This window comes from Chiloscyllium plagiosum, unplaced genomic scaffold, assembly GCF_037043375.1.
Source record: "Chiloscyllium plagiosum isolate Xiang-an unplaced genomic scaffold, Cpla_swu_hap1 HiC_scaffold_23, whole genome shotgun sequence".
Taxonomy (NCBI): domain Eukaryota; kingdom Metazoa; phylum Chordata; class Chondrichthyes; order Orectolobiformes; family Hemiscylliidae; genus Chiloscyllium; species Chiloscyllium plagiosum.
This window is the reverse complement of record NW_028270161.1, coordinates 15,558,542-15,577,879: the sequence shown is the minus strand read 5'-3', so window position 1 is coordinate 15,577,879 and position 19,338 is coordinate 15,558,542. Positions and strand designations below refer to the sequence as shown.

The window sequence follows — 19,338 nt, the reverse complement described above, 5'->3', positions numbered from 1 at the left end:
GTTTATGATTATTAATTTAGCTCGCAGTGTGGTGCACCTGCGTGTACTGGAAGCTGCATATATTCATACACAGGCCACTGATCTTAACAAACAGAAAGAACACATTCACAAACTGCTCCTATTTTGACTCAACAAAACAGGTATTAGACATTTAATAGTTCATTTTTCAAGGCAATGCTTTGACCAAACAGACTTGACCAGCCCAGTTCAAAGTGGAAACAAAGCTTGGCAATTTATTGTAAGTCATCATTAACTGGTGTATTCTGTACCAATCAGACTCTGCTTGTCAACCAATCAGCACTTTTCTCTCTACAATAGTATTCTTGTGAATTATCCTGATTAGTACAAGATGAACAATTTTGACAAATGGTGTCCTTTCCACATTGCTCAATTATGTAATATTGAAGTTAGACTATTGTGGCAAATGTGATGTAAGATTTGCAATGTAGTGATGACAAAGTGGACCATGTTTTGTTGAGAACAGATAGGGAATTGAGCATTTGTATGTGGTAGCTATAGGTGGTGGATGTGAAGTCAGACTGAACAGTTTGACACATTGCTTGTGGTTCCACTCCAAAGAAAAGTGCTGTTTCTGTTTTGCCTTAAAATGGCCCAATTACTCAGGGAAATGCCAACGAGGGAAAGTGTGAAAAATGCTTATAGAGTTCCAAATGTGGACACCCTACTGGGACAAGATATAAAAGGAACTTTATCAGTATCTGAGCCAAGCTGTGTTTGACATGATAATGCTCGACACTGGATGATGAAGTGAAAAAGTGCTTTGTTCACCTCTGAGCTCATTAATGAGGAAAAAAACCCTTATGTAAAAGCTATGAAATTTGCAAGTATAGATTGCAGGCAATATAAAACCCAGTGAGAGATGGAGATTAGCGATTAGGAGATCACAGTATAGGCCAGGGGTGCAGTAAGTTTGGAATAATGATGTAAAGTTGCTATTGTCCTACCAGACCGTAAGGCTGCTCTCTCGTTAGAGGTAGTAGTTTAACCTGAGAGTCTCTATGCCTCAGGGAAGAGAAGCGGTTGATGAGAAGAGCAACGTATTGCTCATGCTGGAGATGTTGGAATAATGCAACATTTTAAAAATGAAAAGAGAGATTCATGTTTCTGGCAGAGATCTTTCACTGAAGTACATAGCAGTTCTGAGGAAGGGTTATGCCCAACACATTAATGTGTCTTTTCCTATCTACAGCTTTCCATCATTTTCAGTCTTTCTATGTTAAATATTGTTTATCCAACATCTGTCAAACCATATATTGTATGTTAGAGCCATAGAATCAGCATAGAGAAAGGCCCTTCAGCCCATCGCATCCATCCTGGTCAAAATCAACCACCTAACTATTCTAGATTTGGAGATGCTGGTGTTGGACTGGGGTGTACAAAATTAAAAATCACAGGCTATAGTCTAACAGGTTTATTAGAATAGTTAAAGTTAAAAATCACACAGCACCAGGTTATAATCCAACAGATTTATTTGGAAGCACTAGCTTTTGGAGCGCTGTTCCTTCATCAGGTGGTTGTGGAGAATAAGGATTTATAGCAAAAGTTTACAGAGTACAAGTTTACAAGTTATATCACAGTGTAAACTTTTGCTATAAATTCTGTGTCTTACAATCTTATTATTCACAACCACCTGATGAAAGAGCAGCACTCCAAAAGCTAGTGCTTCCAAATAAATCTGTTGGATTATAACCTGGTGCTGTGTGATTTTTAACTTTAACTATTCTAATTCCATTTTCCGCCACATCATATATTGCAAACTATGTACCATAAATTGTGCACCACAAATCATAGTTATAATCACTAACCAATTATTATATCACAGATCATACATCAGTGATTATACATTACTATTTGTGTATTACAAGTGACAGTTCACATCACAATGCAAGTCGACATTCTGGACTGTGGACATTTGGCCTCTGATTTCGCCATCTCCAAGACTCTGATGACCTGATTGCACTGAGCTAATTGTGTCTTTTCTTTCTGTACTTGCAGCTGACCAGAGTTCCTGTGGAGGCGTGTGGACAGTATCAGACATGCAGCGAATGTTTGGGTTCTGGAGATCCTCACTGTGGCTGGTGTGTGCTCCATAACACGTGAGTACAGACCCAATAGCTCTTTGTATTATCCTTTGTGGCCCTAGGAGCCAGTTGTTATTTAGTGAAAGGAACAAGAACTTGGAGCACTTTCAACTGATGTTTGTTGACGAAGCAACATTCTTCTTGCATTGGTGATGTTGAAACAGCTAAGTATATCTTCTGAGGAAATACACAAAGTAATAATTAGTTTCCTTAGATTAATTTAGAAGACAAGCATTTCGAATTTTGATGCACAGGCAGTTGTGAGTCAGGGTGGTTCTTGAGTCTGTTAGAAAACCTATATGAGCTTTATCTCAGTGATATAGAAACAGAGAACTGTAGCACATAGGGCAGATGTAGGCCACTTTGCTCATCAATTCTGCTCTGCACTTCAACATGATCAAAGCTGATCCTCTATCTCAACGTTATAACCTGTGCTCTCCCAATAGTCCTTGACACCTTTCGCCTCTAGAAATCTATCTGCTACTTTCAAAAACATGTTCAGTGAATTGGTCTCCACAGCCCTCTGTGATAGAGAATTCTACCACAATGTGAGTGAAAAGATTTCTCGTTGTCTCAGTCTGAAATGGCCTGTGGCATTCCCTAAAACTGTGATCCTTTGATTTGGATCTCCCATGGAGGGGAAACATCATTCCTACGTTGAGTCTGTCCAGCCCTGTTAGAACTTCACACATTTCAGTGAGAGCCCTTCTTCAAAACACCAGTGACAATAGGCCCAGATGTCCCAGTGGGATAACTTCTACAAAGCCCAGGGAGTCCACTCCTTCTACATAATCACACAGGAACCCGTGCTGAAAGTACACAGCATGTTGCTAATTTTCTTCTTTAATCTCAATTTTAAAGTTGAGGTAAACTAGAATCACGCTGGGATCCAATGGCCATTTATCCTCAATTTTCATAGAGTAGGGTATAATGGCCCAACAGCAGGAACATGGGTTGATTTTCCTCACTCACCCCTTGTCTTCACCCCCCCATCCCACCCCAGCCCATTCTTTCCTCATGGCACACTGAACCCTCTCGCAAGTGTATTTCTGTCATGTGACCTTTGAATTGCATCAAGACACAGTGTTTGAAGAGAGTGTGGCCTTATTTCAATAGAGGGAGTGAAGTATTATCTTAGAATTGTCACCAGTAGCTGTCACTGGCCTTTAACCTCTGTCACCAGCTCATCTTAATGAAGGACAATGTCCTGTGAAAATGCAATGACTTTCCTCTCCTACAAGTTGGAGTTTCAGCCCAGCCAGAGACAAGTTCTTTTTGTGTCATTTAAGCCTAAAAGGGCAAAGCCTCAGCTTGCAGAGCTGATTTAGATTACAGTTCCTGGCTTCCCCCTTAGCCTGAGTGTGGGTTAAGGGGCAGGAGCCAGGGATGGGGAAGGGGCAAATTGTCTTCTCCTACAGATGGAGGGATGGACAAAGCAGATAGTCAGCCATTTGGTGGCCCTCATCATTTCCCACTATCTCCTCTGGAACAAGGAATCAGGAACAGGCAATGTTGGCATAGGAGACATAAAATCACAACACAACAGAGACCGTAGGTAAAAGAAAATTCTGCAGATGAAACACCAAGTGAACCAATTGAATAATACCTGGGCTGTTCCTCAGTTGTGGGTGGATAAACCAACATCCACGACCTTGTTGCTGAAAGGCTACGCTCCTTGGAAGTAGTTCTTGCTACATACATAAACAGATTTTAATAAAGAATTGGATGACTGTATGATTGGGAAAGAACAGAAATGTAAGCACAACAAGAGATGATAAGATATGAACAGAGTGCTCCCTGAATTGTTAGGATAATGTCCAGAATCTAAGGTTAAGTCAGTAACCTGGAGTTTTGCTTCACTTATCTTTAGAAATGAGATGGAGTGGAGGAAACAGAAACTTCTTTTAGAGATTAATGAACTGATTTGTAGAATAACGTAATTGATGGACTCAATGCTTCTTAAAATTTCCAATTCCTTATAGTCATGTTTTAAATCAGTTACAAATCCACGGTATCGCCACAGCAGCTATTGTGCTTTGAATGCTCCTTCCCCTGCCCAAGTTGCTGTTTGAACCCTCTCTCCATTCCTCTTTTCGAAACAACGTTTGTCTGTCTATTTCTTGCTGGAAGATAACGTTGTAAATTCACTTTTGTGTTCTGATTAAAACCTGGATTTTGAAGTTGTACATTTTTGGGAGAGATTTTTGCTGGGAAAGTTTTCGTTATCTATTTGCGTCAGTGAGGTTTGCTTGCAGAGTTTGACACCCGAGCTTACACTGCTGATCACCAACATCTCGAAGGCTTTTGTAAAGGGTCGCAGAGAGGAGATGAGGGCAATGAGTTTTATTATCGAGAAACAACTTTGAAACGGTTGTGTGGGAAGCACACATTGTGCAGGCAAGCGCACACTACCCCAGTGTGAGGTTTACAAAGAGGCTTCTTGAACAGATGAAAAAATGGACCAGCAAATATTTTCACCGGGTACTAGGTGTTGGTGGTAGTGGAAGGTTAACCTCTAATGGTATGGATTGAGGATAGGTCAGGACACTCAATTGAGAAAAATGTCTCAAATGAAGTTGGGGCAAGACTATGGAGGGATCTGAAAAAGAAAAGGGCTTGGAAAGTTGACACTTACATTGTCCAGGGAGAAAGTGATGCTGGAGATCAGAGTCAAAGAGTGTAGTGCTGGAAAAGTGTAGCTGGTCAGGCAGCATCCGAGGAGCAGGAGAATTGATGTTTCAAGCATAAGTTCTTCATCAGGAACTTGCATTGTCCAGCCTTCTGTGTTTGTCTATTTGTTATCATCCTCTTCAAATGGAGAGTCACCATAATGCAGTGAAAAATGTTACAAACTGTTTTGTTAGCTTGTTCTTTCATGAAAAGAAATCTAACCACCTACTTCTTTTCTTTGATAGGCACTCTGCTCGTAAAATCAATGTAAAATATTTTCCATTGATATGGTATACAATCTGAAGACCGTAAATAATATGTGCTTGGTGGTTGACTATAGAGGATATATAAGGGGAGACATAGAGATGGCTTGGGTGATGTGAGGAAGCATAGAGAATACGTGGACAGAGACAGGGTAGGCTGACATGAGCTTTTGTTGGACTTGGTGGGAGATTTTGGGGTGGCCTTTTAATTCTGTTGAGAGCTGGGATACTGGTGCAGGAGAACCAGAGTGAGCCTTCAAACTGGCCCACAGCACACCCTGGCTCCACACCTCACAAACGACACTGAAAACCCATACCAGCGGCAGAAAGACAAAAATGGCACACAAAGTCACATATCATTCAGGATCACCATTGGTGAAATTACGCAGGTTGTGTTTTCCTGAACCCGGGACAAGATTCGGCCCTTTTCGTCAATGAAAATGCCGTTTATTATCGTCTTGAAAGAAAGAAGGCAAGCAGGCAGAAGAAAGGTGTTTAATTGTCAGTGAAGGCAGTGAGTCACAAAGAGGCAGGCTTGAGCCAATGTTACAGTTAAAATATAGTGTTAAATTCTTGGTCTTGGGCCCAGTGCCAAGGCCTGAGGATGGATTTCATAAGGTCCCTGTCCTAGTTTCTGCAGCTGGAAACTCAACACCAGCAGAGAGCATTGATTGGGTTGTATGCCAGGGAGCTCAGGCAGGCTGAGAAGATCAGGTTCCCATCTCATCCCTCGATCCAGGCTGCTGTCTGTGCAGAGTGGAGGGCTCTTTCGGCTTGATAAATCATTTAGACTGAGCAAAGTGAAAACATAGCTCTCTACCACTCAGCCTCCAGGGTAAGAGAAACCTGGTGAGAAAACAGAGAACCCTCTCTGAGTGAAATGTGGTGATCAGATCTAGGTTGGCTACTCACACTCTCTTGAGGTCATCCTGGAGGTCACCAGCTTTGACAGGCTGAGCAAGTAAGAAATCTGTACAAGGAAGGAAAACAATGTGAGGGGGGAAAATTGCATTTCTCTCTCTGTTTTCACAGTGGTCTGCTCTGATTTTCCAGTAACTGTTAGAAGGAGCTCGGTAGGATCCTCTTTGTCAGAATTCCTCTTCCTCTCAGCCCTTTGCTGTTTGAGAGAAAAAGAACAATTAAAAAATCAGGTTAACTGACTGTATAAGTGAAATAATTGTCTGTATTTGACCTTGGGATGTTCATGAGTTATAGTTACAGGAGAGAAGAGAAAGTGAATGTGAAGCTGAACATCCCAGTGAGATGAACTTTGCACGGTGGCACAGTGGTTAGCACTGCTGTCTCACAGCGCCAGAGACCCGGGTTCAATTCCCGCCTTAGGCGACTGACTGTGTGGAGTTTGCACGTTCTCCCCGTGTCTGCTTGGGTTTCCTCCGGGTGCTCCGGTTTCCTCCCACCATCCAAAGAGGTGCAGGGTCAGGTGAATTGGCCATACTAAATTGCCTGTAGTGTTAGGTAAGGGGTAAGTGTAGGGGTATGGGTGGGTTTCGCTTCGGCGGGTCGGTGTGGACTTGTTGGGCCGAAGGGCCTGTTTCCACACTCTAATCTAATCTAGACAAAACGGTACAGTCATTCCCCCTTCTCTTTGTTTTTTTTTGATCTGTGCCAACTCTGACCTGTTAGTTTTGTATATTTACCACTCCTCTTATCCACCTGGCTGCTTATTTACCTGATTGTCTTTTCTCATTTGCCTATCAAATTTACCAATGGAAACCCTGATTGCATTGCTTTCTCGCACAATGCTGTACTTCTGAACTAATCAAAGCAACCTTACAAGAAAAGTGCCAAAGGAAAGCGAACAAGGTCAAACAAATCCCGTTGCTACAACTGTTGACCTCAGAATGTGTCTATTTAGCACAACTACAGTTTGCATTTACATAGCATCTTTATTGTAGTATTCCCTCTCTGAAAATGTCCTTGGGTTGTCTGCTCAGGGGGAGGGTCAAGAAGAAAAATGGTGATTGTGGATATTTGAGTTAAAATCCTGAAGTTTTAGAATTGGACAGCAGGTCAGCCTGGACAAAAGGATCAATGTTTCAAGTGTGAAATGCAAGTGCCCGACTTCTGGGAAGATTTGGGTAACAATACTGAGACCTTTGAGCAATCAGCCCTTTGTCCTTCGAGCAACGGGGCCTCAGACACTGTGCTAACCTTATGTGTGGAGCTGAATAATTAAGACAGAGCTCTCCCTCTGAATTGGAAAAGACCAGCTAAGTTACTGGGTCACCATCTTATACTTGTAATTGCATCGTAATCTCACGGAGTGAAATTAGTGGTTCAGGTGAAGTGTTGGTTCAACTCCGGCTCTTACCCAGTGAGTAGATACCACATGTTTGGGTTTCACATTCAGATGATTCGTGATGCCTTGGGCAGGGCATGTGCAAACTGGAGAAACACACAAGACTGAAGTTTTCTTTATTCACTCATGGGTCGTGGGCATCGCTGGCTGGCCATCATTTATTGCTCATCCCTAGTCACCCTTGAGAAGGTGGTGGTGAACTGTCTTCTGGAACTGCTGTGGTAGGTTAACCCCAAAATGCTGTGAAGGAGGGAATTCCTGGATTTTGATCCAGTGACACTGAAGGAATGGCTATTATTTCCAAGTCAGAATGGGGAGTGGCTTGGAGGGGAACTTGCAGGTGGTGGTGTTCCCATGTATCTACTGCCCTTGTCCTGTTACATGGAAGTGGTCATGGTGGGTCAGTGCTGTCTGAGGATCTTGTAGATAGTAGCTGCACTGTGTACCGAGTGTCAGTGGTGGAGGAAGTTGATACTTGAGAATGCGGTGCCAGTCAGCATGTTGCTTTGTCCTGGATGGTGTCAAGCTTCTTGAATACTGTTGGAGCTGTATCCATCTAGGGAAGTGGGGAGTATTCCATTACACTCCTCACTTGTTCCTTGTAGATGGTGACTTACTTGCTGCAGTATTCCTAGCCTCTGACCTGTTCTTGTAGCCACAGTGTTTTTGTAGTAAGTCCAGTCGAGTCCAATGATCACTCTAAGGATGTAGATAGTGGTGGATTCAGTGATAGTAATACCATTGAATGTCAGGGGCAGTGATTATATTGGCTCTTATTAGAGACGGTCATTGCCTGGCATTTGCCTATAACTTGTCAGTTGTCAGCCTAAGCCTGGATATTGTCCAGATCCTGTTGCATTTGGACATGGACTGGTTCAGTATCTGAGGTGTTGTGAATGATGCTGAACATTGTGCAGTCATTGACGAACTCCCCCCCCCCCCAGCTTACGATGCAGTGAAGGTCATGGATGTAGCAGCTGAAAGTAGTTGGGCCTAGGACATTACCCTGAGGAGCTCCTGCAGAGATATCCTGGAGCTGAGATGACTGATCTTCATCAACCACAATTTCCATCTGGTGTGTCAGGAATGATTCCAACTACTGGAAAGTTTGCCCCCGATACCCATTGATTCCAGTTTTGCTCAGGCTCCTTGATGCCACTCTCAGTCTAATGCAGCCTTGATGTCATGGGCTGCCACTCTCACCTCACCTCTGGAATTCAGCTCTTTTATCCATGTTTGAACCAAGGCTGTAATGAGGTCAGAGCTGAGTGGCTTTAGCGGAACCCAAATTGGGTGTCATCGAGCAGATCTGCTTGATAGCACTGTGATGACACCTTCCATCAGTTTACTGATGATCGAGAGTAGATCTATGGGGTGGTAATTAGCTGGTTGGATTTGTTCTGCTTTTTATGTGCAATTTTCCACATTATTGGGTAGTTGCTAGTGTTGTAATTGTACTGGAACAGCTTGGCTAGGGGAGCAGCAAGTTCTGCAGCAAAATTCTTCAGTACTATCGCCAGAATGCTGTCAGGACCCACTTGGCATTTCTGGCTGATGATTGCTGTGAATGCTTTAACCTTATGTTATGCACTGACCTACTGGGCTCTTCCATCATTGAGGATGTGGATATTTGTGGAGTCTCCTTCTCCAGTGAGCTGTTAAATTGTCCACCACCATTCCCAACTGGATGAGGCAGGACTATAGACCTTAGATCTGATTGGTTGGTTGTGGGATCACTTAGCTGTGTCTGTCAGTTGATGTTTACGTTGTGTGGCATGAAAGTAGTCCTGTTTGGTGACTTCACCAGGTTGACACCTATGCCTGGTGCTGCTTCTGGCATGCCCTCCTGCACTGTCCATTGAACCAGGGTTGATTCCCCTGGCTTGATGGTATTGGTTGAGTGGGGGATATGCCTGGCTATGAGGCTACAAATTGTGCTGGAGTACAACTCTGCCACTTTTCATGAGGGGATTACAACTGGCTTGGAATTTCTGCTCCCATGACCGTATTTCACATTGTGAAGCTGGTGTAACATGCTCTGTGGGACCCATGAACTTTGTGTGCACTCTCAGCCTCACATAGAAGGTGAACCCAGCTCTCCTGGAGTTGTCGAGGGTCCAGTAGGGGAAAGCACTGGCTGCTGATTAGCGCTGCTATAAGGCTGATTGTATGTTGACTGACGTTAGTTTCCACAAGCTTCATTCCTGATGAAGAGCTTTTGCCCGAAACGTTGATTTTCCTGCTTCTCGGATGCTGCCTGACCCGCTGTGCTTTTCCAGCACCACTCTAATCTTGACGTTACTTTCCACAGTATGCTCTGTGAGCCAAACTGTAGTCCATGTGCAGCTGGTTTCTCAACTGCTAGTCTAACATTGGTAAGGGAACAATGTTACTTTTTATTAACTGGATCCCGTGGGGTGACGAAACTGGTACATGGATCACCAAGGCACCTTGTAAAATTGCCCGATAGACCCAGAGCTTTACAGAAGGCTGTCCAAACCTTTATATCATGGTGCCAGTTCATTAAATAAATCAACACCCATCTCTGATCATCACTATTTATAACCAACTCCTCTTTGTAATGGCGTTGCCATAGAAACAATTGCAGCCATTCGAGTCACCATCAAATTCTTTAACTTTCCAAGAACTGACTTTTCTTATATAATATACACAAAAAAAAGACATTTTCTGTGGCTTTAACTTGCAATAATTTCAGGGAGAAAGAGGTATTAAATGACAGGGATTTTATTCTTTTGCAAACGGTTGTATGTGTGAGAGTGGAAGAATGGAGTTTTGACTGCTACATGGCTGTCTGCCCAGGGCTGGGAATAGCTGTCAGGTCTCGAGGCAGAACATGATACAGGCAAGTCTCGGTCTAATTGATTTGTCTAAAACTTATTTGCTAGGAGTTGTGAGAAGACCTGGATTCACTTCTGATGTGGCAATCATATCCACGCCACAAACTGTTGACAATGAACTGTTTCAACAACAACTTGGATTTCGCTGACACCTTTGAAATGGCAGAGGGGTGCCATGGTGTTTCCTTCATTATCACCAGGCTGATCCTGATCTTTTCATTGATCAGTCCTGATCCTTCACCTCCTCTGAATACACTGGCTAATTCTGGGATGTTGTTCCACTCATGATTCCAGCCCAAGTAGACACTGATTTTAAAATCCCTACAGTGGGGAAACAGGCCCTTCGGCCCAACAAGTCCATACCGACCCTCCGAAGAGTAACCCACCCAGACCCATTTCCCTGCATTTACCCCTGACTAATGCATCTAACCTATTCATCCCTGGACAATTTAGCATGACCAATTCATCTAACCTGCATATCTTTGTGATTGTGGGAGGAATTCGGAGCAAATCCACACAGACACAGGGAGAATGTGCAAACTCTACACAGACAGTCACCCGAGGCTGGATTTGAACCTGGGTCCCTGGTGCTGTGAGGCAGCAGTGCTAACCACTGAGCCACTATGTATCAGCAGTGTGCTGTAATCGCAGGGTGTGCAGGTGCCAATCCATCTAAAACAGAAGATCGACTCCACGTTCTGCTGAGGATCCAGCACCCCCCGTGCTGAGTGTGGATTGGAAGTGCATTAGGGTTTGCTCTCACTAAGAAGCAGGGAAATGTGGAATGGTTCAAAAAGGGAGCCTTTAGTGTGTGCCTAGGCTGTGAGACAGTAAAGTCTGGTAAGAATCTGCATCTTCTATGGCACTTAGTTTGACCAAAATTGTTGGTGGGAGGACAAGTGTTCATTGAGATTTATCAAATAAATAGCTAGTTTCAGAGATCACTTTCTTTTTAGTCAGCATTTCCTCATTGCCATCCCGGTTCAGCTAATTGTAACAAGGGCCATTCTTTCTTAAGTGCTCAGTTCCAGAGTCAATGTACAGACTTGTAGAGTTAATTGTCCCAATTTCCCTCATTGTTCATTTCACCGTATTAAAATAAGAGTACATTATTTTCTCATTACCTATGCCAAGCTGGTTTAATTGTCCTTAAGCTGTCATAAATAAATTACTCGTTGTGCTCTACAGTGCGCTCAGAGGGATTCTTATTAGCTGCATATTTCCCAGATAAGTCCATAAATTGCCTCAATGAGATCAATTATTGCCTCAATGAGGCCTCCTGTCCTCCTCTTGTGTGTGCACATAGTGGTGGGAGGGAGAGAGTCTGCTTTCTGTTTCAGGTCTTGGTGTGTCCTGGTGGGAGACCCTCCATGAATTGGATGGTCAGATGTCAGTATGTATGAGAATGAGGGATTTATTCCCATTGCAGAACTACCATTCCCATGCAGATATCTGGTATCTGAGAGGTTAGAGGTGATATGGATTCAGCATTCTCTCCTTTCCTCCCTTCATCACACATTTTTTATCAGACAGAAACATCTGGTATTGGGTTATCACAGCTCAGACAAGGGACAAGGTGGCACCTTCATAGTAACATCAGCCAGTATGGGCACCGAACCCACACTGTTGGCATCATTCTGCATTAGACCAGCAATCCAGCCCACTGAGCGAACTGACCCCCTCCTTCCTTCATCCCAGAACCTAAAAGACACCTGACTCTTAACTGCCCTCTGAAATGGCCTGGCAAACCACTCAATTCACGGACAGTTAGGGATGGCAACAAATGCTGTACTTGCCAGTGATGCTTGGTTCCCAAGAATTAATCAAGAAAAACCTAAATTAACAGAAAAGTTTGCATTGTTAAGAACAATGTGCAACTTTGTTATGTTTATATTATGTGCATTAAGAAAGAGAAAACCTTTTAGATTTATTCTGAGAGTGATGGTAGGAATTGTGGTGATTTCTTTTGTTCATGTGCATTTTAATGAGGCAAAAGTGAGGACTGCAGATGTTGGAAATCAGAGTCTAGATTAGAGAGGTGCTGGAAAAGCACAGCAGGTCAGGCAGCATCCGAGGAGTAGGAAAATCAATGTTTCGGGCAAAAGCCCTTCATCGGGAATTTTTTGGCCATTCCTAATTGCCCAAGGGTAGTTAAGCGTTAACAGTATTGTTGTGGGTCTGAATCATATGTAGATCTCTCTAGATAAAGGTGACAGATTTCCATTCCTGAAGAGCATTAGTGAACCATGTGGGAATTATTTTTTACTATGATTGTTTGATTGCCGTTAGGCTAATTTTGTATCCCATTTTTTTTAAACTGAATTCACACCTCATCACTGCCTATGGTGAGATTCAAACCCATGACCCCAAAACATTTTAGGGATTATGGATTACTAGTTCAGTGACAGTGCTACAATATCTCCTAAGTCTCTATGCTACCAAGCAGACACAAGGCAAGAACAGTTGAGTTTCAGGAATTAATGCAGTTCTGCTCTAAAGGTGAAAGTAATATTGAGCTTAGTTTGCAGTTTGTTTCAGGAGTCTCGGGGTGAGACACCAAATAAAGGTGTCTAGTAGGTATGATATCTAGTAAACTGCACAGAAACTTGTATCTTGAAACTATCCCAACCTTTATCTCAGCAAGACACTTCAACAGGGAGATAGTAGTGCTGTTAACCTGGAGTGGATCTTAATAAGCATCTAGCTGGTTAAAAGGGATGGTGTGAGCTTAAATCCTTTTGTGATATCTGTAATGAAATCTTTTCAACCTTTACTTTGGCTAGTGTCATACGGTTCATATATTTTGACATTTAATAAATGTTTTATGCTTTGAATTTAAAGTACACCAGCAACCTCTTGGGAGTATGAGGCCACAGTTAAAACAAATACTAGGTTAGGCTCTAACAAGCCAGGTTTCATTGTGGGGTCTGACTGGTCCAATATTAGCATAAGCAGAAATTCTAATAGCACTTATATTGCTCTGTTCATGACCTCAAAGTACTTCACAGTCAATGAAATACTTTGTGAAGTGCAGCCATGGTTTACACAGCAAGATCCCACAACTAGTATGATGTGTGTGTGTTGACTCGTTTGAAACCAATCACTAGCTGATCTGCGATGGGTGTAGGCACCATTGAAAGAATGGATAAGTGCAGGACAGATAGCATTTCCCATGGTAACACGCACCTTGTTTAGTTAGAAGCTTCAGAAGATGTGGGAGATTCAATGTAGAAACATTTGGCTGCCGATAGTACTTTAGCATGTTGGGATTGGAGCGACGCAGTGAGGCTGAGACATTTTGCTTGTGCAGAGTATTGGAAAGGGCCAAGGTCTCTGTAAACACCTTTCCTCTGATCAGATCAAACAGAATCTCTTTTGTCAAGGCCTTTGAATCATTTCAAGCCCACACTCTGTATTGATCAAAAGTAAAATAAAAGCTTGCAAACCTTCTCTGACCAGTCATTATAAAACAATTTGGACCTGATCCAGTGACTCACATCATATATGTACAGTTATTCAATATTTGAGGGTTACATTAATACCATATTGATTTTTGTCATATTATTGAGACTATAGCAAACAGAACTCCTTTTTTTCAAAAAAACCCACTAGGACTGGCTAGTTTTTCTTCCCAGACAGCAGTGACTCATATCAGACTGAATTGGCCTACAATCCACCAAACTCTCTTAGACAGTGTTATCTAAAGGCCAGTTATGCCTTTCCCTTGACCTTATTGTCTCTTGAGCCCAGGTCAGATGAAAGGCCAAAGAAAGATTTATATTTATGCAACACCTTTCACGATATTTCAAAGTTCTTCACAACCGCTGAAGTACATTTAGTTCAGTCAGTGTCGCAATCTTGGAAAAGTAGCCACCAATTTGATCACAGTAAGCTCAGTCAAAGTGCAATCTGATAATAAAAGCAAAACACTGCAGATGCTGGAGATCCGAAACAATCACAGAGAGTGCTGGAGACATTGTGCAGGTCAGGCAGCATTTGTGGGGGGAGAAACAGAGTTAATGGTTCAAGTCTGGTCTGACTCTTCTTCACAGCTATTCCATTTTCATCTCCTCTTCGTGATCTGATCATCGGTTTTCAATGGCCATCAGAGGGGTAAATATTAGTCCAGGCGCCATGGAGAACTCCCCTGTTGTTTGTCAAAATGGTACCTTGGAATATTTCATATGCCCTGGAGAGATGATTTCATACCCATTCGTACACTCAGCAAACCCTCAGTCTTTCACTGTAGGGTCATCTGAGATTTTGTATCCAGCCACTGCACCGCAAACTCAAAACCTCCAGATTCAGATTTCTCTCAGCTGCGACAGCTATTTGTAGAGCCAACATTTTGTTTTATCAAATCCTTCCATAGCTATATATGTGTCAACTCACAGGAGAACAAGCCTAACATAAACCAAATTTTTAATTCCTTTAATAATTTCTGTATTCTCTTAGGAGCAACAATATACTTCCTATGATCAGTTGGCCAGTGCCATATTAGTCATCTTAATGAATTTGAAAGATTGAGGGAAAAGTGTACCTGGCCTTTGGATAGCACTGGCTAAGAGACAGCTAAGCATATTAGGATGTGGTCATCACAAACATTTATTGACACCCCTCCATCAGGAGGTATTGGTTGAAGGGTTCCAGATTTAGTGCATGGGGGTGGAGTTGGGTGAACGCTGAGAAGGGGCTTTAACGCTAGGATGAGAATTTGAAATTTACGGCATTAATGGCATTCCATGCCAATGTGGGGCAGTGAGTGAGGAGGATGGTGGGTGAAGCCCAGACCTGAGTGAGCTCAGAAAGAAGCAGCAAAGTTTGTGAATTAAATGACGTGCACCTTATTCAGCCTTATGCCATGGAAAGACATTGCACTGTTCTTTACAGGAATTGCAGTGAATCATTGGATGGAGACTGGAGTCCACACTCTGTACCTAGTCATAGGACTATCTGTATGATGGGAAAACTAATTAAGATTCGGTGGCTTTTGTGAAATCTTTGAATCGAACTGAAGCGCGTTTCTGAAGAGGGAAATTTCCACAGTTAGAATAGGGGATACAGGCTAGTCATGGAATAGATTTGTAAAGGCTAATGCTGCAACAAAATTTGACGTTCATTTTGATCGATTTCATCAGTCATTTGATTAATCAGTGATTTCAGAATCCTGTTCCAGAGGGCGATCATTAATATGGAATTTTGCATGAAAATTTAACCCATGTTATTCTGATCAATGATATTTGAATCTGCTGAAGTCCTTCTTGAATCACTTGTCATGCGTATCCTTCAAACACGATCTTTACATGGCAGCTTTCCTCCAGTGCAAAAGGCTTCATTCATGGATTCCTTATTTGAACAGATGTATTCAGCCTGCAATGAATAAAGTATCAATGCTTTGAGCTTCCCACTGTCAGCAGCCATGGTTTGTGGCTTCTGGCCAAGGTAAAACGGGAGATGCTTTGGTTGTGACTATTTTGGTTTTGCCAGGCTCAATTCTGACACTGGGAGGAGTTCAAGGACTGGCACATGGGACGAAGAGGGAAGGAGCACCCATTGATCCCACTAGAACATGTCTTGGATGAAAGGGCATTTTCCTTTAAAGAATTCTATGCTTTCATTCCGAAATGATGGTGTTAAGGGACTGCTTCTGACCATTGATGGCTGAGAGGGAGGTGAAAGAGTCTGCTCCTGGAGCTCTGTTGCTTAGGCTAGCCACGAGGAGATGCTGCTAAACAATAGATTAATGCAGACTGGTTTCTCCCATGGGTTAGAGGTAGCTGTGTGATGGTATGGATGGTTCATCTTTTCAAATGCGAGGAAGGATTGATATTTCTAAAGTGGGCATTCAGGATTGATTAGCCAAGGAGGTTTTCTGGATTTTCCCACTCAGTAGCCTGTCAGAGGATGGGCGGGTTTATTCACCAACTGCAGTCATTTTTAAAAAGAAATGTGGGCATATGTGGGGCAACCCTGATTGCCATGACAGCAACCAGTGACTGCGGAGGGAGAAAGGGCCTGAGTAACTTGCACTCCCTGCCCAAGTTTTATATCTTGGTTGCTTGGTGCTGAGGGATGGTTGATGTTTTAATTGCTTGTTTCAGTGGAGGTGCCTTTCTGAGGCCTATTATTACAAAGCCCTGAGCCTTCTTCACTGCCACCTCCATGTTGATTCTGTTCTCAGCTTCCATTTGAACTTCATGGGACTGTGAAGAGAAAAGCAATCCATGAAGATTGGAATCCAGGAACTGCGGGAACGGGTTAAAAAATAAACCCAAGCATATTTGGTCGAGCAGGGAACAAGGAGATTAAATTTCCTGCAAAGATATGCAATTGCAGCTGAAGCCTGTGCATGATTCCTCATTCTTATTCTGAAACATATTCTGTCCCCGAGCTATCAGCTTTTAATGTGCTTTCTGAAGGAAAACCTTTGTTGTGTGATCATTATGTTTTCAAAGTGGGTGAGCAAAGAATTGTCCAGGAAAGAATCTTCCAGCATTTTTTTCTGCTATGGTTTTTCTTTGTTCTGGCCCCTCTGAAAGTGACTGGTTTGTTGAGAAGACACAGCTTTCTCTCTCAAGTGTGTGAACTGCCATTCCACAATTAATATGCAAAATATGTACTTAAGATTTTTTTTGTTTTACTGAAGACATCAGCAGTTGAGAGTGTGGTGCTGGGAAAGCACAACCGGTCAGGCAGCATCTGAGGATTAGGAGAATCGACATTTCGGGCATAAGCGCTTCATCAAGAATGAGGTTTTTGGGCCGGGAGGGCTGAGAGATAAGTGGGAGGGAGGTGGGGTTGGGGGCAAGAATGTGATAGGGAGATGACGGTGAGGGAGAAGATCAGAGAGGAGGTTGGAACAGATAGATGGGAAAGGTGATCAACAGGTCAAGAGGGTGGTGCCGAGTTGGAGGCTTGGGACTGGGATAATGTGGGGGAGGGGAAATGAAGACAGCTGGTGATCTCAGCATGTTGGTGCGAGCTAGACCAGCATTCATTTGCCGATCCTTGTACGACTGAATAGTTTGCTCCAGCTATTTCAGAGGTTAATTAAGAATCAGTCACATCGTCATGGATCTGGAGTTGCTTGTACGTTGGGTAATAACAAATGATTTCCTTTCCAAAATTACATTGGTGAACCAGATGGGTTTCATTGACAGTCGGTTGTTTAAACATCGTGAGAAGTAGACTAGAAGTTGAAGTTTTTATCTTGCACTGAACAGGAGTAGGATGCAAGAAACAGACCGTGAAATGGTGTCTCATTTCTCAAGTTTTTTTTTGTGTCCTAGCTCTGATGAGTGCATTTCTCTTCTCCTTTTAGCAATGTTTGAAATCAGTAGTTTCATGATCACAGCTACAGAAACAAGTATTTATTCCAAATTAATTTCATTAATTAACAAAATTTAAATTCCACAACTGCGGTGATGAGATTTGAGCTTGCCTTGCCAGATGATAACGCAACTCTATCGATAGGAGGACCAGGGCCTTTGCTACCATTTCGCTACCAAACACCTCGGATGTAGGCAAAATGCTGAGGATGCTAAACAGACACAGAGAATGCTGGAGAAACTCAGCACGTCGAGCAGCATCTGTGAAGAGAGAAGGAGTTGCAAGTCTGGTATGACTTCTTCAGAACTGGAAAGTTCTTCACTGTTGGTTCTCCTGTCTCTTACATTTTCTTGTTAGCTGGTTTCAAACTATTATATGCATTGCTTACTTCAGTTCTGACCCACTGCAGTTTTTACCTTGAGCCCAATGATTGTATGCATTGGGGAATGTGCAATAGGATAGCAAGAACCTTGTTGGAGGAGCAAGGACATAAGGCAGGATTCCAACCCACCCTCGGCTTCCTGTGAAGTGCCTCACACTGTTGAAGGTGCAGAACAATCTGAAGAGAAAGAAAATTTAAACAGTGCATCGGTCATTCCTAATGGTTTTTCTGAGCTTGGTAACCTGGCTATGCCCCAAAAGTGGTGGTGGTGGAGGAATGTATGATTTACATGTGACTCCAGCCTGCCTTAAGAAGTAGCCCCCATCTGACTTCATGGTACTTTTATGGAGATCACATCTGTCCTGGGCAATGTCCCTGAGTAAGAGGGTCAGGGTTAGTACCCTGATCTCATATTTCACACTTTAGAACAAATCAACTCCTTAATTATCCTGAGTTGCTTTCATTGATATTTTGTGGCCACAATGGCTTTCTTGGTGGAAAACCATCCTTGAGCTGCTTGACTGCATCAAAGTCTGGTTAAAGTCCAGCTCACATTCTCTTTTCACATGGTCTGCCAGAGATGTGTAGAGTCAGCTCTGTTCAGGGATTAATGCCAATGGAACTGATAGTTTTAATGAGAGGTGATCTTTGAATGATTATTGGCAACATCCCAGCCAGTGTTCATTCAGATTCTCAGTCTTCAAACAATTTTCTACATTCGCTTTTGTCAGGCTGTTTAACCATCCATTCGCCTGTATCTGACATCCCCCTGCCCCAGTCCCATGAGATCACGCACTCTCTCTATCTCGATACCTTGCTGACTCATTCTCTTTCTTTCACCTTCCACTCTTGTGCTCCAAATATTTTGATGTTGTCATGATGGCATCCATGAGATCATCAGGAGCTCCTTGTTCCTGGTAGAGCCATCTATGGTACCAAGGCTCGAGGGCAGGTACCAAGGTACAGTCTAACTCTTCTTCAATGCCAGGGCAGATAGGAAAAGTCTGTGTCCTACCAGCTGTAAAGGCAGAAGTAGGCTGCAACGGCAAGGCGTTCCCTATCATCCAGTTTGATATGTCACCACATTATGACTGCCAATGAATGGACAATGATAACATCCCAAGGTCCTCGTGTCAAGCAAAGTCAAACACAGCTTCTACTAGGGTCCATTTTCCTCTGGCAATGGAGAATCAACCAGAAACTGAGAAAATACCTGAGTGACCCCCTCCTTGAAGCATGGCAACATTGACATCATTGATTGGAAAGAGATGCTACAAAACCTGAAAGAATGGCCCTGCCTTGCCCATTGAACTGCATCATGCTTGGAACCTCAAGGTTTTAATGACAAGGCAGAACTCTCACAGAGAAGGAAAGAGAAGGAAACAAATTCTGCTCTCTGGCTCCATTTCCTTAT

At 42.9% G+C, this 19,338-nt stretch overlaps 1 protein-coding gene across 8 annotated transcripts in view; it reads left to right on the top strand.

Annotated features, from left to right (window-relative positions):
• Positions 1-19,338, top strand: part of plxna4 (plexin A4) — a 633,380-nt gene that overhangs the window by 343,497 nt on the left and 270,545 nt on the right. For all 8 annotated transcript variants that reach the window (XM_087999383.1, XM_043714038.2, XM_087999382.1 and 5 more), the window contains one exon: positions 2,017-2,117. In XM_087999383.1, the coding sequence (XP_087855509.1) occupies positions 2,017-2,117 (101 nt within the window). The remainder of the gene's footprint in view (positions 1-2,016; positions 2,118-19,338) is intronic.